The sequence below is a fragment of the Nothoprocta perdicaria genome, unplaced genomic scaffold (genome assembly GCF_003342845.1).
Source record: "Nothoprocta perdicaria isolate Ctin4 unplaced genomic scaffold, notPer1 scaffold_66, whole genome shotgun sequence".
NCBI lineage: Eukaryota > Metazoa > Chordata > Aves > Tinamiformes > Tinamidae > Nothoprocta > Nothoprocta perdicaria.
The window spans coordinates 1,119,160-1,138,691 of NW_020455932.1; the positions used below are offsets into that span (position 1 = coordinate 1,119,160).

The window sequence follows — 19,532 nt, forward strand, 5'->3', positions numbered from 1 at the left end:
ATAAATTTGTTTAAAGAGATGCAAGAGGGTTGGTGCAGAAGTGGGGACCGAATGCGTGCAAGCATCGAAGACCTGGGCCCATAAGTAGCACAGAAGTGTTTTTAACAGAAAGGTTTTGATCACAAAGGAGGTTTAAGACCACATTATCCCCACCACGGTGGGATAAACCACAGACACCCTGTTTAGGATCATAGCTAGCATCCACTCAACTTAGAAAATCAGAAGCAATTTATGCAACATGCATTTAACCACCCTCTGAAGCAGTAGAAAATTTTCATTTCATTATGCTCTTCTCTGTGATTTCTGTGGAGATTTTGATGTCATAAGGAGTGAGGAGAACTAGTAGTACAGATTGTCTTCTCTGACCCTGGATTGGTTCAATAACGCTGGACCAAAAGTCACTCACATGGGTCGTGAAAGCCATGCAGGAACGTGCTTCCTGCAGCCCCACGTCTCCTTGACGTGCCTGGGTCCGGTTCCTCCTGTAAGCACAAAAAAAAAAAAAAAAACCAAAACAACTGAATAAATTGAGAGGAAAAAAAAGTTATTTTAATTTGTAAATTGATTTGAATTTTCTGCAGTTATACTTTAATTTCACTAGTGGATTTTGGTGAGAGAAGCTGCTGCAGCCGTTACCCCTCCGCATCATTAATGTGTCTCACAGCTGGGAGCCCTGCATGCAGGTGAGGGAGTGGGGAAGCCAGTGCTTGGTGGCTTCGGGCTTGAGCAAATACAATGGAAGCAAATGCTGAATGCAGTGTTGGAAGAAATTGCTCCCGCACTCCGAAGCACAGCAGGAACGAGACGGTCCTCTCCAAAAGAGCTCTTGTGGGATGCTCCTTAGCCTGAAAATCACTTCTGATCAGAAAGAGGAGGAATGATCGCGCATACAGCAGATCCCTTCCTGCTAAATATCAGGGGATGATGGTGGGTACAGGGATCAAAGTCATTTGCAGCAGCTCTTCTAGTGTGATTCTGAGTTTGTTTTGTGGGATTTTGGTCTTCTTTGGTCTTCTAGTGTGATTCTGAGTTTGTTTTGTGGGATTTTGGTCTTCTTGAGTCTATTCATTCACATTTTGATCCTGATCCTGGCAGGACTTTGACATGTTACTCGACTTTCCTTTGCTGTTGAGTTGGATGCAAATGATCACAAAAGATGGTAAAAGCCCAAATAGATTTAAGGGAAGGTGCAAAGCTGGCAGCCAAACGAAGGACAAAAATCTCTTTATCAGTGACCCTAGTTAGAACTACAGTTTAACATAGTTATATACACTTTGAGCTGAGGTCTTTATGTTTCTGCCTCATGCTGCAACCCATGGCATCTCCAATTAGGAAGCAGAGAAACGCAATTCAGAGGTAAAAACGCAGTTTTGCTTTCTGAAAATGCCTGAAATTGGCTTATTCACAGATCAGGCCACACATAAGTGTCTCCTAATAGGCCAGTTCATTACACGTTGACTTTTTTATTCAAAAAAAACCCAAAAAAATCCGCTAGGGTAGCACTGAGGGCAGCGGAGTGGCTTCGTGATGAGCGAAGCTCTGCCATTACTGCGGGTCTGCTCCAGGTTTCAGAGCTCCTGTGAGCGTGTGATGGATTGATGCTTCTTGCGGGATCTGGATGTATTGGCCACGGCCACGGGGCCTTAATTACTCGTCCTGAAAGGCTGGGGTGAAATGAGTCCTGTAGTTAAAAGTAGGGCATCAGAGCTGCACTGGGGACTAAGGATTTAGTTCATAAAGCTTAATGGAATCCGAAAGGCTGTAAAAAGCGGGGAAAAAGTAGGAAAAAAAAAAAAAAAAAGTGAAGGAAGGACAGAGCAGGTGGGGTTTCCTTGCTCTGCCCTTGCTCTGTCCCTGCCAGGGGCTACGTGCGGGGCTGCTCCCTCTGTCCTCCACCCTGGCCAATCTTCCCTGGGTCCCCTTTTTACCTTCTGCCATGAAGGTTTATTTTGGGGAGTGCACAGCAGTAAATCCCCCTAATTTCTCAGGGTTATAGGGATGCAATTTCCACTTCCCAGTATCCATAGGCAGCGTAGGAAATTCCCACCATTGCAGCCAATTGCCGTCTGGGTGACAGGTATCTGGACCCTTCCCTCAGAAAAAAAAACAGCAATTACTGCTTTATTACTGTTTTCACTCAACTGCAGTTCTAGTGCTTTCCTTTATCTCTCCTTCAGTCACGGGTATTTTTACCCCGGTTTCTTGTATGTAACATGATTATCTACTGAATGGATCCTGTTCCCGGACAATTAGACGCCTGAAGAAGCAGATCTTCACACTTGAGCCACATTTCTCACTTAGTACTTTTCAAAGAGTTCGGTGGCAGTGGTGGGGCGGCTGTTTATGTGTTTACAAACCCAGTAACAATCCTCATTAAGAGTTGCAAAACATGAAGCCATCTTGATCCCAGGCAGATGGCATCTAAATGAAGTTTAATTAAAGAATGAGAGCTTTGATTCAAACCATTTTTTTTCTTTAAATATAGTGCACTGAGATGCTAGAGAACAGCATAAACAGCATCTGTGCTTTTATTTAGACCCCCAGAATCCATTTGTGAGGAGACACTTTGCAAAACATTTCCGAGAAATCACGTTTGCCAGCCTGAGGAAACTAACAGTGCAAGTGAGGGAGCTTGACGCTTTGGGAATTTTATTTTTTATTTTTATTTTTATTTTGTTGTTGTTGTTGTTTTGGAGATTTCAACTGGTGCAGAAGAGCTTTGATCCTGCCCAGGGGTGGCCCCAGGGCATTTCGGAATGGCTCCAGGCTGGGCTGTGGCGTTTCTGAGTGCATTTGTGGGTTTGCTGACTTGGCTTTCGGGGGGATTTTGCACTGTAGAAGCTCTGTGCAGCAGGATTTGGGCATTTCCTTCGGCTGTAGTGGTGTTTACGGCCACTTGGTGCCAGTGCAAGGGGGGCGAAGAACCCGAGCGCTCTTTTTTGGTGCCAAAATGCCAGTGGTAGCAGTGCAGAAACAGGCATGGGCTCCTCTGGTGGCTGCTGCTCTGTCAAGGAGAACATCCCAGCCTTTCCAGGGGGTGGCAGCAGCTCAGTGTCTCGGGGGCTGCAATTGCTGAGTGTTTGCTTCATGTCTTGCAAGTTTTGCACCCATCAGACACGGCTTGCTCCACAACGTGCACCAGCACCTGCTTGGGATCTGGGATGCAGCAAAAGGGAAACCAGTCTGTTGCTGCTGCTTCTGACAGCAGTTTCAGCGGGTCCAAGCAGAACTGCAGGAGAGGAGCTAGGTCGATTGTGTGAGGTCCTGACACTGCATAGTGGTGAAAAAATAGGGAATTTGGCAGTAAAACTGCTCACAAAGCAGCTGGGGATAAGCTTACATGGTCCTAGAGGTTCTCCGGTGTCTTGAGAGGGCTCTGCTAGTGCAGTGGCTAACTCTTTTGTTAAATGAATATTTCAAACAGCTGTCTCAGGGTCAAATTAACAGATCCATGGGGTATAAAGGCAGATTGGTGGAGCTGAACCAAACTGGCCCAGCCTCTTGGTAAGATTAACATCTTCTCTTGAGTGGTTATATAAATATATATATACAAGGTAGGTAGTGTCCAAGCAAGGAAGGAACTTCTGCAACCCATCATTACAGTTATTTAGCATTTTTTCCCTCAATTTTTTCATCTCACAAAATGGGCACCCTGAAAAGGGTCACGCCAAGCCCCTACCTCTGCTTGTGTTGATGGCCACCAGCTTACAGGATGATAGCTGCAAATGTAGGAGGACACCTGGGGAAGAGATAATATCTGGAGGAAAAGTGCAGACTGCAATTCATAAACCAAATACAGGCTAATTCCCTTAATTGTTGGTTTTGTTTTGTTTTCCTTTCTCTTTTTTTTTTTTTTTTTTGGTTGGCTTTCATGTAAACATGTTTTAACATGTAAACTATAGTTCAGCTGCCAGTGAAATAGTTCTGTAATGCAAGCAAAACTGATCCCAAACCCAAACTTCTAGAAAGGTAGGTCAAGTAGGAGTATTTTTCTTCTCTCATTGCAAACACATACAAGAATTCCCTTTTAGACTTTGCTGTTAGGGATATTCACATCAAATATGCTCAAATGGCTGGTGTTTTTGTCAACAGCTTCATCCAAACTTTATAATTACTCTGGCAAAGATTTCTTAGTGAGGAGCATGGCACAGGAGGAATAAAATTCCTCACTTGCATGACAAACCTTCGCTGGCAAAACCACGATCTAATTTCCTCCTAATAGCTAAGAAAAAGAATATTTTTCCTGCCCAAGTTTCTTTGAGGACCAGGCAGAAGCCCTGCTGGCTACTGTGCACCTTGGAGCTATTTGTTCTCCAGCCAAATAAATTCACCCTGTGCTATATATTAAGTACCGACCGGATTTGGTGTTTGCTGGTTTTGTGCTTCTTGCTGCCGTGGCTGCAAGGCCGGACCAAATTCGTGGCACTGGAGAGCTGGGCACAAGCAGGGGGATGCTAGAACATCCCCCGTGTTTTAGGAACCCCCGCTTGCTGCCAGGGATGGCTGGGGAAAAATTTGGGAAGAATGAGGCGCAGCTGCAGTGTCCGTTTAAGCCTAAAGTGCAGCCATCCTTTTGAGGTGTGGATAATTACGCAGCCTCTAGGGATGCTTTTAATGCACATGTTAACTGCTGTGCTTGTCTTCAAAGCATCTTATAGCAGATTTACCAGGTCCTTTCGAAAAGGCAACGTTTGTGCTATAAATAAAGGCACGGAGGAGAGCACCCATGACCTATTCCTGGTGCTGTTGTTTTGGATAGTGTGAATTTTTTTCTTTTTTAATCTTATTATTTTGGAGAATGCATATTTACTATTGTTGCAATCCTCTATCATGCAAGGAAATTATTTTTAAATAATTCCTTGTTCTTTTGAAAAAAATGTAGCATACAAGCAGGCATGGAATTGTTGCCTGCTCTGTACAATTTATACAGTCATATAAAAATAATAATAAAAAGAGAAGACTCCTAACTTGAGTTCATCACTTTGGGAGGATAAGAAGGGAAAACAGCGGGGCAAACATTTGGAGGGGGTGAGAAAGAAAACCACAGAAGAACCCAGACAACTAGAGCAGGAAAACTTGATGAAGGAGCACGAAATAAGCTTATCTGGATGTGTGCACTGGACAAACATGGCTTGTATGGCCCAGCAATGCACAGTCTGATTTAGCCCATTGTGGCTAATGTTCTCTGATGCAAAGAGTGCTTCGCTGTTCCTGAGGTACGGTGGAGCTATGTTGCTTGCAGAATTTATATTTAAACATAATTTGGAAGAAAGGAAGAGTTTATATCTACATATAAAAGAGTCAGGGAACTATGAACTCCGTGCTCTGAGGGTCTATTAGCTTTGCACATGGCTTCCAAACACTGAAGTTTAATTTCTGCAGAAAATGTAAAGCACAGTATCCTTCTGCACATGAAATTTCTCTGGGGAAGAGATGACTGCTTGGAAAAGCAAGTCCATGCTGAGCACAGAAACACTGGCTGCTTTCTGCTCACCATCACCGCCTTCAGGCATAACCCCCCTTCACAGTTTTTTAAGGAGTCCAATAGCTTCCATTGGCATTTCCTAAGATTTTAGGAGTCTTAGATGTTACATGTTTAGATGTAAGCTGTCAGCTTATAGTTTAGATGTAAGCTTTAGATTTACCCACAGAAACTTGATTTGAAATCCTGTACGTTATATTTAGCTTGAAGTTACATTTATAACTCATTGCATTTATTGCAGCTAAAACTACTGATAAAGACAGCCTAAACCTTTTAATTCTAAAGGGAGTTATACATAATACATCCCCCATAATATATCTGGGGATGAAAGAGAATAATTTCCAAAAGTAATGTGAAAAAAAAATGTATGTATTGGTTTCAATTTGCTTTCAGAATGGGAGTATGAACTTGAAATGGAATTTGCCTTTTTAATTATGATAAAAATAACTCCTCTTTTCCAGCGGTTTCCAGCTTGTGGTTTTACGGTCTGGTTTTGCCTTGTTTAAGAGAAATGTTTTCTTGCCTTGTAGCTGTGTGAAAATCTTGTTCAACCTGATTGAACAGGTTGAAGCTCAGCTGGTTAACTAGTAGAGGGAAAACTGATACGATAGAAAGTACTTTAAGGAATTTAGATGAAAGTGTTTTCATCCAGAAACCGCTCCTTATCTTTAAACCTAGAAAAAACATGAGGATTAGCTAGTCTGATGTTAAGTATTACAGTCTATTCAGGAATCTGCTGCTAAAAAGTCATGCTGGCTCTGCAACAAAGGTTTCTTTTAGAAGAAAAAATGCTTATATATTCAAGCTTTAAGTTGGTGGAGAAATTCTCCTGGCCCATGGTAGCATGTTGCAGTTATTAATTACTCCAACTACTAAAAACATACATAGTATTTCTCGTCAGAACATTGATTTACAACATCCAGTGGCTGGAAATGAATGTCTCTGATGCAGTTAGGGCCTTAAGGAACTAATTTTTCAGTTAGTCATCTTGTAACCACAGTGGATAAACATTATTCTGAATAAAGCATGACTTTAGTTAACTTTCATTATGCATTTTTTTTCTCCCTAAGCAGTAACCAGCTGCATAACTCACATGGTGGAGAAGTATATGGAAGAGTGGGAACAAACTTTTCCCCGCAAAATACCGAATTTCTCCTCTTCAGAAGATCCCCATGGGAGGTAAACTTGCCATAGTAGCTATGGGTTTGCCAGCAGGAAGCCACTGCAAAACATCACTCCCATTCATTTCTTCCCTTGTTTGATTTATCTCTACTTACTGTAACGAGGAAGTAGCTAAATGCTTTAAACTGGACACTTTTCAATTCCCCCTTAAAAGGAAGTTTACTTGGAATCTTAATGTTTTGTGGTTAGTCTAGACTGCAAACAAGCTGTTAACATTCCCAAAAGAGAATTGATGCGTTTACATGCATTGTAATGGTCCAAAAGAAATGAATAAACACAATCCAAACTAAAACAAGGTTCCAAAAAAAAAAAAAAAAAAAAAAAAAAAAAAAAAAAAAGAAAAAAAAAAAAAAAAGACATCAAAATAGTGAATAGGTGGGTTTTTTTGTGTGTGTGTGTGTATGCTCAAGCCCAAACTTCTTGTGTGTTTTTTGCTCACCAGGCAAGTTTAAGTGACTGGCAGCTAAAACACTTGCCTGGTTATGGATGACCTATAAAAATAGATGGTAGCACTTCTGCTTAGCGCCTCTGGGGTACAGCAATAGCAGTAACTAGCAACCGTGGAGAAGTTACTTCCGTGTTACGTTACTGCAATTTATTCTAACCAAGGGCCAGGTTTCATGCTTGAGGGGAAAGTATCGCCTGCACTTTTTATTTTATTTTATTTTATATTTTTCACCAAACGTGGCCAGTTTTCGCAGTAAGAAACCGAAGGAACCAACGTTATCTACATGCCCCGCTCGGCTCGCACCCGGCCGCTTGTCGCCGCCTCAGGCCGTGTTCCCCTGCGCGGCGCACGGCCCGCCCCCGGCCCGCCCGCGCGGGGCACCATGGGAGCTGTAGTTCACCGCCTTGTCTTAGCGCAGGGCTAACCCCACTCCAGTGGACTACAACTCCCGGCAGGCTCCGCGGGAGGTTTACGCGTGCGCAGCCGGAGCCTCTTGAACAATAAATAAATAAATAAATAAACAAACAGTCCCCCCCACCGCCGTTCTGCCTCCCCCGGAGCGGCGTTGGGCTGCGAGGGGGACGAAGGGGGCCGCGAGTGGCCGCCATTCGCCTCGAGGCGGCAGGACGAGGGCTGGACAGACAGCAGGTGAGTACGCGGAGCGTGGGCCGGGCCGGGCCGGGCCGGGCCTGGCGGGCGGGGGAGGCCGTCCCGGCGCGACGCCCGCTTCGCGCGGCCGTTAGCGGGGGGAAGGGGGGGGGGGACACCCCAAAGACCGAACCCCTCCCCCCACCGTCCCGAGTCGTCGGGAGGAGGGGGCGCCGCCGCCTTCCATTGGCTGCAGAGGGGGGCGCGCGCACGTGCGGGGTCCCGGCGGCGATTGGGTGCGGGCGCCAAGGGGGGCGGGACAATATATGCAAAGCAGCAGGGAGGGGGCGGGGCGTCGTATGCAAAGCAGCCCGCGGGGTGGTGCGTGAGGACGTGTCCCGCCCCCGCCCTCAGCGCCGGGGTCCCTTCCCGGCGCCAGCGCCGAGGTCCCAACCGCTCCTTCACGCCAGGTACGGAGGAACCAGGTGCTCCCCGGACCAACGCAGGGGTTGGATGTGTGGGCTCTGCGGTTGTGATGACGTTTGGTGCTCCGCTTTAGGGCGGGTGGCTAAAATGATGTCACCTAGGGGAGAACAAAAATGTGGTTTTGTGACTGTGAGCGCTCAGCGAGCTGAGGAGGTTCAAATTAGTTAGGCCAAATTGATGTGAGAAGTAGAGCTATGAAGAGTTTTAGAAAGAGCTTTACTGTTAGTACCCTGAGGGCTTTGTGTTTTGTTTCCCTCGTTAAAATCTAGACCTGATTGTCTTCTAACGTGCTGCGTGCAAGGCAGCTTCACTCTGAATTCATTCCAGCGCCGCGGTCTCGCAGGGGCCGTCTGCGCCGCACGGCGTCAAGGGGAGCAGCTTCCCGGGGTCGCTGTTGAGGCTGGAGACTCTGCCAGGAGAGCTGCAGGCCTGGAGACAGCAACCGAATCTGCTGAGACTTCACTGTGAGCATGAGCACTGGGACAGGCTGCCCGGAGAGGCTGTGGAGTCTCCCGTAGAGATATTCCAAACCCACCTGTATACGACCCTGTGTCATGGGCTTTAGGTGCCCCTGCTTGAGCAGGGGGATGTGCTAGACAATCCATCCTCAAGGGTTTTGTTATCCTTTGACTCCGTGTGCAGCAAAGCCGCCGGCAGCAAGGGTGTCCATAGCCACAGGGGAAGAACTGGTATCTGGGGGATGTTAATATCGAGTCCTGCACCTGCCTGGGTGGGTTATCTAACTCTCTGGAGTTGGTCCTGGTGTTTTTAGGCATCGTTGTGTTTTTAGACATGACCTTTTATGTTTCAGCTCTTTTTGCAGACTTCTGCCGAATGTTTGGTGTCAAAGTCTGTTGAAACACCTGCACAGTGACTGTTTAGTGAGTGCATCTGCCCCTTCACAGGCCAATCTTGCATTGTTTTTGGTGTGTACAAATCTTTGGCTTGATATGCCATAATGAGGATGTTTCATTTTTCTTTTTCTTGTCTAAACTTAGCTATTCAATTAAAATTATTAAGCTCCATGAAATATACAGAGAAAGAGAGCTTGCAAATCTGTTAAGTAAATTCGGTGGCATGAAAGTTTGTCCCCTTTAAATGTGGTGGTTAAATCTGTTACTAAGGATAGAACAGTTTGGGGAGTTTGAGATTTCCATAGAGGCAAGCAATTTAACAGGGATGGGGAAAGATTTTTTTTTTTTTAAGTTACAGCATGTAGCATAGTGCTCCAGACTAGCCAACATGGCAGTGTTGGTGCTTCTACAGCTTTGAAAGTCGCATGTGTTAAATTCCTTCTCAGCTTTGCTCAGCTCAGTGTCTCAGTCCAGGATCTCTCATCCCATGAGTGATGGCCTGGTTACTGGCCAATCTTCTTATCGTTTGGACATGAGAACCTTTCGGGAGAAGTTTGGTTGCAACTTGCATCCTTCTGGAAAGTCTATGAATTCGTATTTTTTTTTTTTTCTGACAAAAGAATTATTGGCAAATTCTCAAGCTGTTGCTCAAGAACTTGCCCGTGTGAGTGTGTGCCTTGATCCTGTTAGCAAGGTGGAAGAGACGTTTCTAATAGGATGAAGATAAATGCTGTGATTCAAGGAAGAATGAGTGTAATTGATGTCAGAAGGTGCCAGAAACAAATTTGATAACTGGATAAATAGTAGGAGAGTTTAAATTAATTTGCTTCTTAAATACTCTGATCTAGTGTTGACAGACACAAATAAACACAGACACAAATAAAATTCTTTGACCTGATTGTCATGTTGACAAAGTAAACAGATTTACATGGCAAAGACAAATTTTATCAGATGGTCAAGACTGCAGTGATGAATATTTCATTTTGTTTACATGGTTTAACCATAAGTGATGAATATGGAGGTCCTTGCTGTAGGATGCTCTGCATACATTTAAAAATAAAAAGAAGTGATGTTGTTCTCAGAGTCCATCTGGCTTTAATACAGAATTGAACTTTCTTCTTGATGGTTAATATTTTAGTTACTTCAAATTAGGTAATAATTTATTTCTAGGTAATGACCTAGTAAGGTATCAGTTAGATTCTGAATTTGAATTTTATCTGAAGTTTTGTGATAATGAAGTTTGTTTTGTATCAGAACATCTAGAAATAGTGGGATGTAGGCTTCCAAATGAGAGAGATTGGCAGTGCTTTTAAAGTAATAGTTGTTGAAGTTGCATTCAGTGCATGAATGAAGTTGCATTCTTTTAATGCCTCTAATAAGAGTAGCAAAGATAGGAATACTCTAAGCTGCCTAAAAAGTCATTGTATGTCACTGAGTGTCCTAAGAGTGGGATGGGAACTAATTTTTAGTTTTGCCGTGAGATGTGTATTGGTTTACAGGAAGATCCTATTTCTGTGCCTGGCATGATTCTGTGAATTGTTTCATTAATTGCATCGGGTATTGGGAGTAGCTGCTGCTTTGAAGCCACCTTTGTGGGAAGGTGCTGGGCTGTGTCTTGTTGATTCTACTGCTGCTGTGGGTTAAATCCCTGCAGTGGGAGTTGGATTGAAATGGCAGCCACAAATGTCCCAGCTGCTGTGTTTAATGGGTCGCTGTTGCAGAACTTGTAATGGTGTTGTATCTGAGCGGTTAGAGCGTTGCTTATCAAGAAACAGGCTGCTCGCGTGAAATCTGTGCTGCAGGTCTGCATGCTTGCTGTTGCAGTATAGAAGGCAACAAAGGTTAAGGTTAGAGATGCATAATTTTAGCCAAGGGGCAATAAGGTTGACTTGTGATTTTCTTTCTTTCTTTCTTTTTATTTATTTATTATTTTTAAACTCTTCCTGAATAAGCCACTCTGATGTTCCTGATGGTAGAAGCTGAAGAACGAAGAGCTTGTTTGGATGCTCAGGGAGCACGTGTGGAGGAGCAGCAGTGTGGGGCCCCTGCAGCACACTAGCCCTTTTGCAAGCTGCTCAGATATCCTCGAGGGCGGCATTTTGCCCACGGGGCTGGTGGCCTGGGTGTGCAGCACCAGCTAGGGGCTGGCCCTTGGTATTTGAGACACTGATGAGCCCAGATTCTTCAGCTGATGGACCCAAGTTCTTGAGGTTTGTGCTGCAGGCACCCCTGATACTGCCAAATAAGACGGCTTATATCCGGAATGGTTACACTAAACCAGAAGAGAGAAACCCTGGTGGATCTGAGCTGATGGTACTGCCTGGTATCTCTGTATTGCCTCTCCTTCCTGGTTCGGAGTGTGTCTTTCATCTTCGTAGAGTTAAACCTTGGCAGATCTGCTTCTGATTCCTTGCTTTGCCTCTGAGCTGCCTCTGGAATATCTGCAGCTGCTTTTGCTTGGTATGGTGCAGTGGGATTTATACTGCAGACCAGGCTGGCTCTCTGCATAGGCACCTTGGATATTGCTCATCCTAGCTGATTCATAATCCAGATGAGCTGAATGCAGATAGTGAAGAGCTGCTGGTGTTTTCTTGTGAAAGAAATCCCAGATTTTTAAATTTCTCTTGGGTTATGACTTGTGAGGATCCGTTACTTTCAAGGAAGTTGTGTATATCTGGAGACAGTCCAGATAAACACAGTCCAAATATACTCCATCCAGACCGAGTGACAACTCAGTCTAAGCGTCAGCATTTCTGCAGTGCATGAGTTCAGTAGTGCCAAGAATGGACTGCGACCTACATGTGAGATATTTGTGTAGTTTTGAAGTGATTCCTGAAATGTCATGATCAACAGAGAGATCACAATGCCTGGACTGCGTGGGTCACCTAGGAACAAGCTATGGGGTAAAAGCAAGAACTGTCTACCCTGTTTTCCTGCAGCTTGAGTGAATGAGTTAGGTGCGCACCACAATAAAGCTGCTATGTGAAGTTAGCTGGGAAATGTTGGATTTAACTCTTACTGGAGCATAGCATCGCTAATCTAAATTGCACAAGGAAAAAAAACCCAAAAACTAAAAAAAATCCAACCAAACAAAAAAACTTGGAGCCAAGGTCTGTTAATAAGTGTTTTTGGCACTCAAGAGTTAGCTTGTGCATCTTAATCTGTGCAGTTAGGGGAAAGAGCGAACTGTGGTTCTTCATCAGAGGGGCACTGTTTGGGCCAAGTAAATACGCTGAAAGTATATTTAGGTGCAGAAAGCAAAGAATTTCATGGATGAAATCTTTACCAGCCAGAAACTGCTTGCAGGGAGCAGCGGATCTTTCAGTGGTAAGTAAGGAGGAGTCTACCTAGACTCATATCCAGGTGTATCTTGGAGTTCTCAGGAATTGCATCCTTCCTATGAGGATAGCAGGTTTGTTTTAGTATTTGCAATTTGTGGGTGTTTTTTTTTTCCCCTCCCCGTCCATATTTTCTCTGTGCTTAAATAGCCTTTCTTCATGAAGCTCATATCTTTCTTTCACTTCCCTGTATGTCTGCAGAACAATTATTAGAGAGAGTTTCTGCTGTGGTGGGTTTATCAAGATTGGCACGTGAACTGTTCTATGAGCATAAGCAGGAAGGATAATAACTGTGTCTTGTGGTTTAGTTTTCACTTGCCTCAAATGTTTTTATTCCTTGGCTCCCGAAAGCATAAGCAAGTGGCATGTGTAATGAGATGCATCTTGGTTTGCTGTATCATCCTCAAAGGTACTGGTTTGTCGTTATTTTGCCCCTTGTAAAAGGAAAACAGCTTTGTTAGTTCTGTGGTGTAGTGACTACCTTATTGGGTGGGAATGGCAGAGCGCTGCATCCTGGTAGTCTGCCAGTGTTTTTTGTAATGGTTTATTCTTGGTTACAGACCTTTGCTTGGACAAAGACTGATTTTGGCGGAGCTGCACTGAAGGATTTATGGATATTTATCATGAGTATTAACTGATGTGAAAGTTGATTTTGGTCAATATGAGGTTAAGGCTAATAGCAGCATCGTAAGTGGCAGCCAGGTTTTAATTACTCAAAGAATGGAGTTGAATTGCTCTTTTTGAGGTTAGACTTTGATAACAGATAAGATATTTTGCTTTTTTCATAGCTTTGCACTGGGTGCTGCATTGGGCAATCATGTTGTCGCATGTGTTTTAAGGGCCTAATCTTGGAAACACAGACAGTGTAGATAGAGATGATGCTGAAAACTTATGTTTGAAAGGGAGAAACTGGTGAAATTTGGAAAATCTTTCACATGTGACTTGCCGTTAAGTGAGTGGGAATAAATATTCTACAGTGCAACAGGATGTCTCCAGATTCAATATTCATCTGTCACTGTGCAATCTGTTTAAGCAAGCATGAGGATCCTCAACACATAGTGCGCTAGACTTCATAATTTGGAAAGAACCTTACCATATGCATTAACAAATTGGTCCTGTGCCCAACTTCTGATGCAAATGAAAGTCCCAGATGCTGGGGTTGCGGCTTCATGGTCAACAGGCAGGCTGCTTGGGCTGTGCCATAACTTATGCCAGGACAGTTGTGTGTGCAGCTGTACCAGGAATGGAGTAGGGATTGCAGAGCCCCTCTCTGGGTGAGCTCCCTGACTTGATTTAACTGTGTCCTGACCTTCCAGGAAATGGAACAAGGTCTCTTTGAAACTGAGTAGTTGCACATCACTAGGTTTAGGAGATATTAAAGTGGTCAGAAGGACTGCCTTGGTGAGGAGAGATGCAGAAGGAAAGGAGGAGAATAGGAAGAAATACGTAGTTATCCTCTAATTTTGCCTTTTCTATCACATTATCGGGGTGTTATTTTAAAGTCAAAAAGCTGTAATGTTACATGCGACTGTCAACGTTTTAGCCCTCAAAGGAGAATGGAAAAGTGCTTCCCGAAGATGAGCTTTGGGAGTGATGAGCCAGAAGACATAACTCTGATGTGGGGTTTTTGTTTTATTTTTCCATGTCATATCATAATCTGTTTCACCTCTAATATTCTGCAACCAATAAATTGTTTGCCTCTCTGACTTGTGAGGATAATCCTGTTGTCCTCTGCCTTTCCAAGTGACTTGACCACGGCTGCCAACTAACCTGTTCATGGGTCATTGAAATGATCAGCCTTAACATCTGTCCTTCCCTTTATACTCAGTCTTGGAGATTGGCTTTTTTTTCAGACCTGAAGAACTCTGCTCTAGAATTTATTTGATCCTTTTATTGTCTACATCTTCAGGCAGCTGCTGGCCGTGTCCCTGCCAGTTTATCCATAATGTACATTTAAAGCTGTTTAAACCTTGCAGATCAGTGTTTAGAGAGTTGAAAGACTTCAGAAAGTCTGTTAGCTTGCAGGGTCAGTGCTGTTAAGAAAAAAATGCTGCAAGGATTAATCATTTGAAATGGGGCTCTTGCTCTTTCAGGAGTGCTGTTTTTTTATTTAAAATATAAAATACTTTATTTTTTGACATTATGTAATGTCAAGTGCTCTAAATTTTGTTGAACAACAAAGCACTATTTTTCTCCAATGCATGCATGTCTTATCCCATGCAGTGGTGGTCTGTGCTGCCCTGGCTTGTCTGTGCATTTCTCAGGATACATCTTGAAAATCTTGAGCCAGGCAGTGGGGACAATTGCTATAGGAGCAACCAGGTGTGTGAAATCTGTTGTGAAATGTCTTATTTACCTGGGCTGTCATGGCTATTGAAGGGATTTTCTTAAGACTTGCACATAGAGTTGTAACAGCTAACTCCCTACCATTCTTTTCATCCCTTAGGCATGTTGGGATGTTGCATTAAATACATGTAAACATAACGAGTTGCAACACTCAAAGAGAAAAATCTATTCTTAGCAGTTGTTCAAACTTCATTCTCATTATATTCCTTATTTTCTATAGATAATTCTGCCAGCAAAAGCATAAACAAGTCCTGATTATTACTTATGTCTTAAATAAACGGAAAATCTATCGAAATACATATAAAAAATGAGTTTAAATCTTTTTCTTTTATCACTTCTGAAACTCAGGTTTTAATTTTAGCACATTAATTGGGGCTTTGAAACTGGACTTAGCTTTGAAATCCCACAACTGAATAATGTGCAAATAAAAATGTTGTGTTCTGGTTGCTGATACTGTTGTCTCTGCTATATTTTTTTTCCACATTATGATGAATGTATGCTGTAAGTTACAGGGAAGGTTGTTCTAATACCCATGTCATAACTACATCTTTTTGTTATTCCTCATGTGATGCTATATCGCTTCTATGTCATTGACCTTTACAATTTTTTTTTTCTTTCCAGTGTTTATTTAAATTGCTGGAGTTGCAAGCGTGCTTAGGAAGAAAGAACAATATTTCATCTAATTGATTAATATGTATACCTGTAGGCACAAAGGATTTGTGGTCTCGTGATGGTACAGCATTGTAACTTTTGAACAACTGCTTTTGGCTTTGGATGAAACAGCAGGCGGTCTAAAAATAGAAATTTGAACACTGCTTTCTATCACTTTCTCTGAATGTTTGTCTGTGTTGGAAATTCTGGGTTTTTAAAGGGCTTTTTTTCTTCCTTGTTTATTCGTATAAGAGAGGATTGAGTTTTCATGCACTGCTGTGTATATCTGAACAGGTTTTATATTTCATTTTATAGGGGGGAAAATGGCTCAAGCTACTGCACCAGCAAGGTCCATCCGCGATGAGGACTCCTCGGAAAGCAGAATGGTGGTTACGTTCCTCATGTCAGCACTTGAGTCAATGGTTAGTAGAGACATGAAGCAACTGTGTCACACGCCTGTCTTGGCGCACATCTCTTGGTGGAGATTACACCAGTGTTGCTGGGGAGGGGAGATGTGTAATATTATACCTGCACCTTAGGGTGTGCTACTAACAGGTGTGCCTGTTACTGAGGTTCTGCTCCTGGAAATCTCTGCTAAGAGTGATCTTAACAGCCACCTTGTTTCTCATTGTGCTCTGATTATTTTGACAATTCTTTGGTCAAATAAACTAGAAATGCTACTTGATTGATCAGAGGACAGTTAAAAGGTGTAATTCTGCACTTTTTGTCACCTTTAAAATAGAACGTATAACCAGTTTTGAGGCTGATGTCTTCTCGGATGCTATAACATTTCAACAAAGTTTGTTCAGGAAATGCTTTAAGTTGTCACATCTTCTGTTTTGTGGAAACGCAGTCCCACTTGTGTGGTGGGATCTCAGGTTGGTCGGAACTTTGAGGGGAAAGTGCTTGCACTCTTTCCTTAACGTTGGAACACTGCTAAAGACTTCATTCTCTGCAGCTGTATTAAATGATAAATAAGAATAAGCTTTTCTTTTTATAGCACTTGAACTTAGTGTGGTCTGGTTATAAAATAAGAAAATTGGCTTCAAGCTCTTTTTCCCAAAGGACATATTCTCTTCCTGCAGCCTTTGCGTGTCAAGCTTCTCTCTCAGTGCAAAAACTATTGGTATCTTTCTAGGTTGAAGCAAGTTATCATCTGAATCTTAGGAGAGGTGGACAGTGGTCACTTTTTAATGATCTTGCTGTCTTTCTCTTGCACTGCAGTCTTCCTGCCTTTCTTGCCTGCTGCTGAATGTGCCTCCCAGCAGAACACACTTCATTGCTTATAGGAAAGGGGCAACCTTTCCTTTTCTCTAGAGACATCATTTGGGCCAGACCACAGCAGGCAGGACCGGGCGAGCTGCAGACAGCCTTCCTGCTTGCAGCCACCCTTTTCCAAACAGTGCAATTTGTATTAATAGCATGATGTGAATAGGCAAAACTCGTACATGCTCTGTTGAAAGTTGAAACTAGTATAGAGCATTCAAGATGTTCAGTTTTACAATTTTACAGTTTCACAATTACAGTTTTATAAATGCTGGGTCTAAACAGGGCCTTAATTTCATCAGTGCTTCTGAGATACTGTAAGATTCCTGATGAACATCATTTCAGAGGTAAAAAATATTCTTGGCCTAATGGATAATGTTGGGCTACTTGCAGCACCCTCTGAGGGGTGAACAGTGGCTGCAAAAGTAATAAACTGTTTTACTTGATTCTATATACTTTTCCATTAAATACACTCTTAACCGTGGTAATAGAAGCCTTTTTTTTTTTTTTTTCTCTTTATAGTGTAAAGAACTTGCCAAGACCAAGGCAGAAGTTGCCTGTATTGCTGTATATGAAACAGATGTGTTTGTAGTTGGAACTGAGAGAGGAAGAGCCTTTGTCAATTCTAGGAAAGATTTTCAGAAGGATTTTGTTAAATACTGTAAGTTTCAACCTTGCTTTTTTGTTTTTCACAAGCTACTTCATGTATGTTACCTTATACTATTATCTTTCGGAAACACAGTTCAGTGTGTTGTGGCTACATGCAGTAAGTATATTAGCTGTGGCAAACTAGCTGTTTGAGAATATTAAAAGCCATGGTTGACAGTGATCTTGCTTAGTGTCTTATTTCAGGTTTGGATGACAATGTTCTTGGCTTTTCTTCTTTTGAGGATATCATGAATGAGCATAATAATGTGTTAAACTGTCAAGCCTAACAATATTTTCTCTCCTAGTTAGTGCAGGTTACTTCACCTTTGCATTTTCCCCTTCCATCTCTGCAGCGTTTTTTTCCCCCCTCATTAAGGTTGGTCAGGGCATTGAATAGCTATTGAATCATCTCTCTCAACTCAATGGTTGTTTTCTTCAGATCACTTCATATTTCTGTAGAGGAGATGTATACTTTGGACTTATTATTGGCATTACTATATATATGTAGCTACATTTATTTTTATAGTATATTTTTTTTCTTTTTTACATTTGGTTTTCTTTTTTTCTGTAACAAACTGTAGTTTAGTAGAAAGAAAGAAACCATTGTGGCAAGAGTATATTAAGTTACATCTGTATCATGTGTATTTTGACAGTCTTATTTTTAATGCGTTGCTACAGTAAAATGGTGACGTTTTTGTGCATATAAACGATGGTGCACTGAGTACAAGACAATCTTTTAGGAGTTAGCTTTCACAGTTAGTGACTCCTTGGGGCAGTGTTGATGTGCTCATTTAGGAAAATATTGCTGCGGGGCACTGCTTATTCACTGAAGAAATGTATGTTTTCCTGTCTAAGGTGAGGGAGAAAATATGTCAGGAGCAGGGGATGAGGGAGGAATCAGTCTGGGAGGGGATTTAAAAACAATAGCTGTAAAATGTTGTGTCTGGCTAAGTAAACATTGCTTGAAAGGCAGCTGTTTTAATCTGTAAAATAAATTTGCTCCTGAAAATGCTTTAACTGCTAGCTAACATTCTCCTTAAGAGTTTGTCTGGAGGATTCAATAATCCATGGTAAGGCTCTGGATTTTGCCTGTGTTGTACATTCTTGGCTAGTGACTTTCTCAGTTATGGGGATTTCAGCTTTTCTCCAGATCTTGTTTCGTAAAGTGCTTCCCTGAAAACCTAGAGAGACTGTTTACATGAAACTTCCTAGATCCTGGTGTACCAGGGGTCTGTGTGCTTATATGATGAAACTGGGGCATCTTCTACAGACCAGGGATCCAGAAGATCTGGTAACTCCTTTGATCTCCCTGGGTAGATTTGTAACCAAAGGAGAGAGAGACCATTCTTTGTTCTGGTTTTGTACCATGGGATGCCCTGGCATCCTGTCTATGCTTGTGTTCGACTGTATCAGCTGTGGTTTCTATGAATGTGTATGCTTAAATCTTATGTTAGCTCTGATAATCCAGATCCTTTATGTTACTCCAGTTACAAGATATTTGTTACTTGGAAAGTGTATTTTGTACTGTCAGGTAAAACAGATTAAACAATATCCACTTTGAAAACAATATACTTTTTCATAATACTTGCCCCGAACATTATCACAGTATAATTCTTGGAACTGGATAAAATGGCTTCCTACATCAGATTTGACCTGCGGGGCTCCAGCAGGACACTTCTGCTGGAATAAACAGCATCTAAATAGCATCTGATCTTAGTTACTGGATTTTTTTTTCTATCATTAAATCTTTGCATTCCCATTTGCCACAATTCTGAAAGAGGTTGCCTACCAAACAGAACAATATTTTTAGACTTGCTGTCTGTTTTGGCTTCCAGCTAGGTAAGAAGCCCCATAATCTCTTTCTAGGCTTTTGGTACAGTAGTTCACCCTCCTGTATGAACGTGCTTAGCTGGATGGCTGTTACGTGCCTTGTTGTTGGCCAGCTAGCCCCTGTTCCTCATCTGGCAAGTGGCCACGTTGATTGAACTGGGTTTTGCTGCTAGAAAGACGAGACAGATGGCTCCTGTTCTGTTGTGCAGAGCTGTTGTACAAACTTATTATCTTTGGGACTTGATCTCCTTTGTCTAATTAGATTGCAACTGGCTGACAAATTTAATAGAGATTAGAGGGGTAAACAGAGGTACCATCTGAGCTCAGGAAATTGGATACAGATCAGGTAATAAAAATCAAAAGTAATGTCTTTTTCTAAACAAGAAGGAAAGTTTTTGTATTTCATCTTTTTT

The 19,532-nt window shown here is 42.5% G+C and overlaps 1 protein-coding gene across 1 annotated transcript in view; it reads left to right on the forward strand.

The window, feature by feature from the left end:
* Nucleotides 1-7,689: 7,689 nt before the first annotated feature.
* The window catches only part of GTF2I (general transcription factor IIi), a 46,104-nt gene continuing 34,261 nt past the window's right edge, over nucleotides 7,690-19,532 (forward strand). The window contains exons 1-3 of the mRNA XM_026050168.1: nucleotides 7,690-7,760; nucleotides 15,691-15,797; nucleotides 17,164-17,302. Coding sequence (XP_025905953.1) covers nucleotides 15,699-15,797; nucleotides 17,164-17,302 — 238 coding nt within the window. The 5' untranslated portion in view covers nucleotides 7,690-7,760; nucleotides 15,691-15,698. The remainder of the gene's footprint in view (nucleotides 7,761-15,690; nucleotides 15,798-17,163; nucleotides 17,303-19,532) is intronic.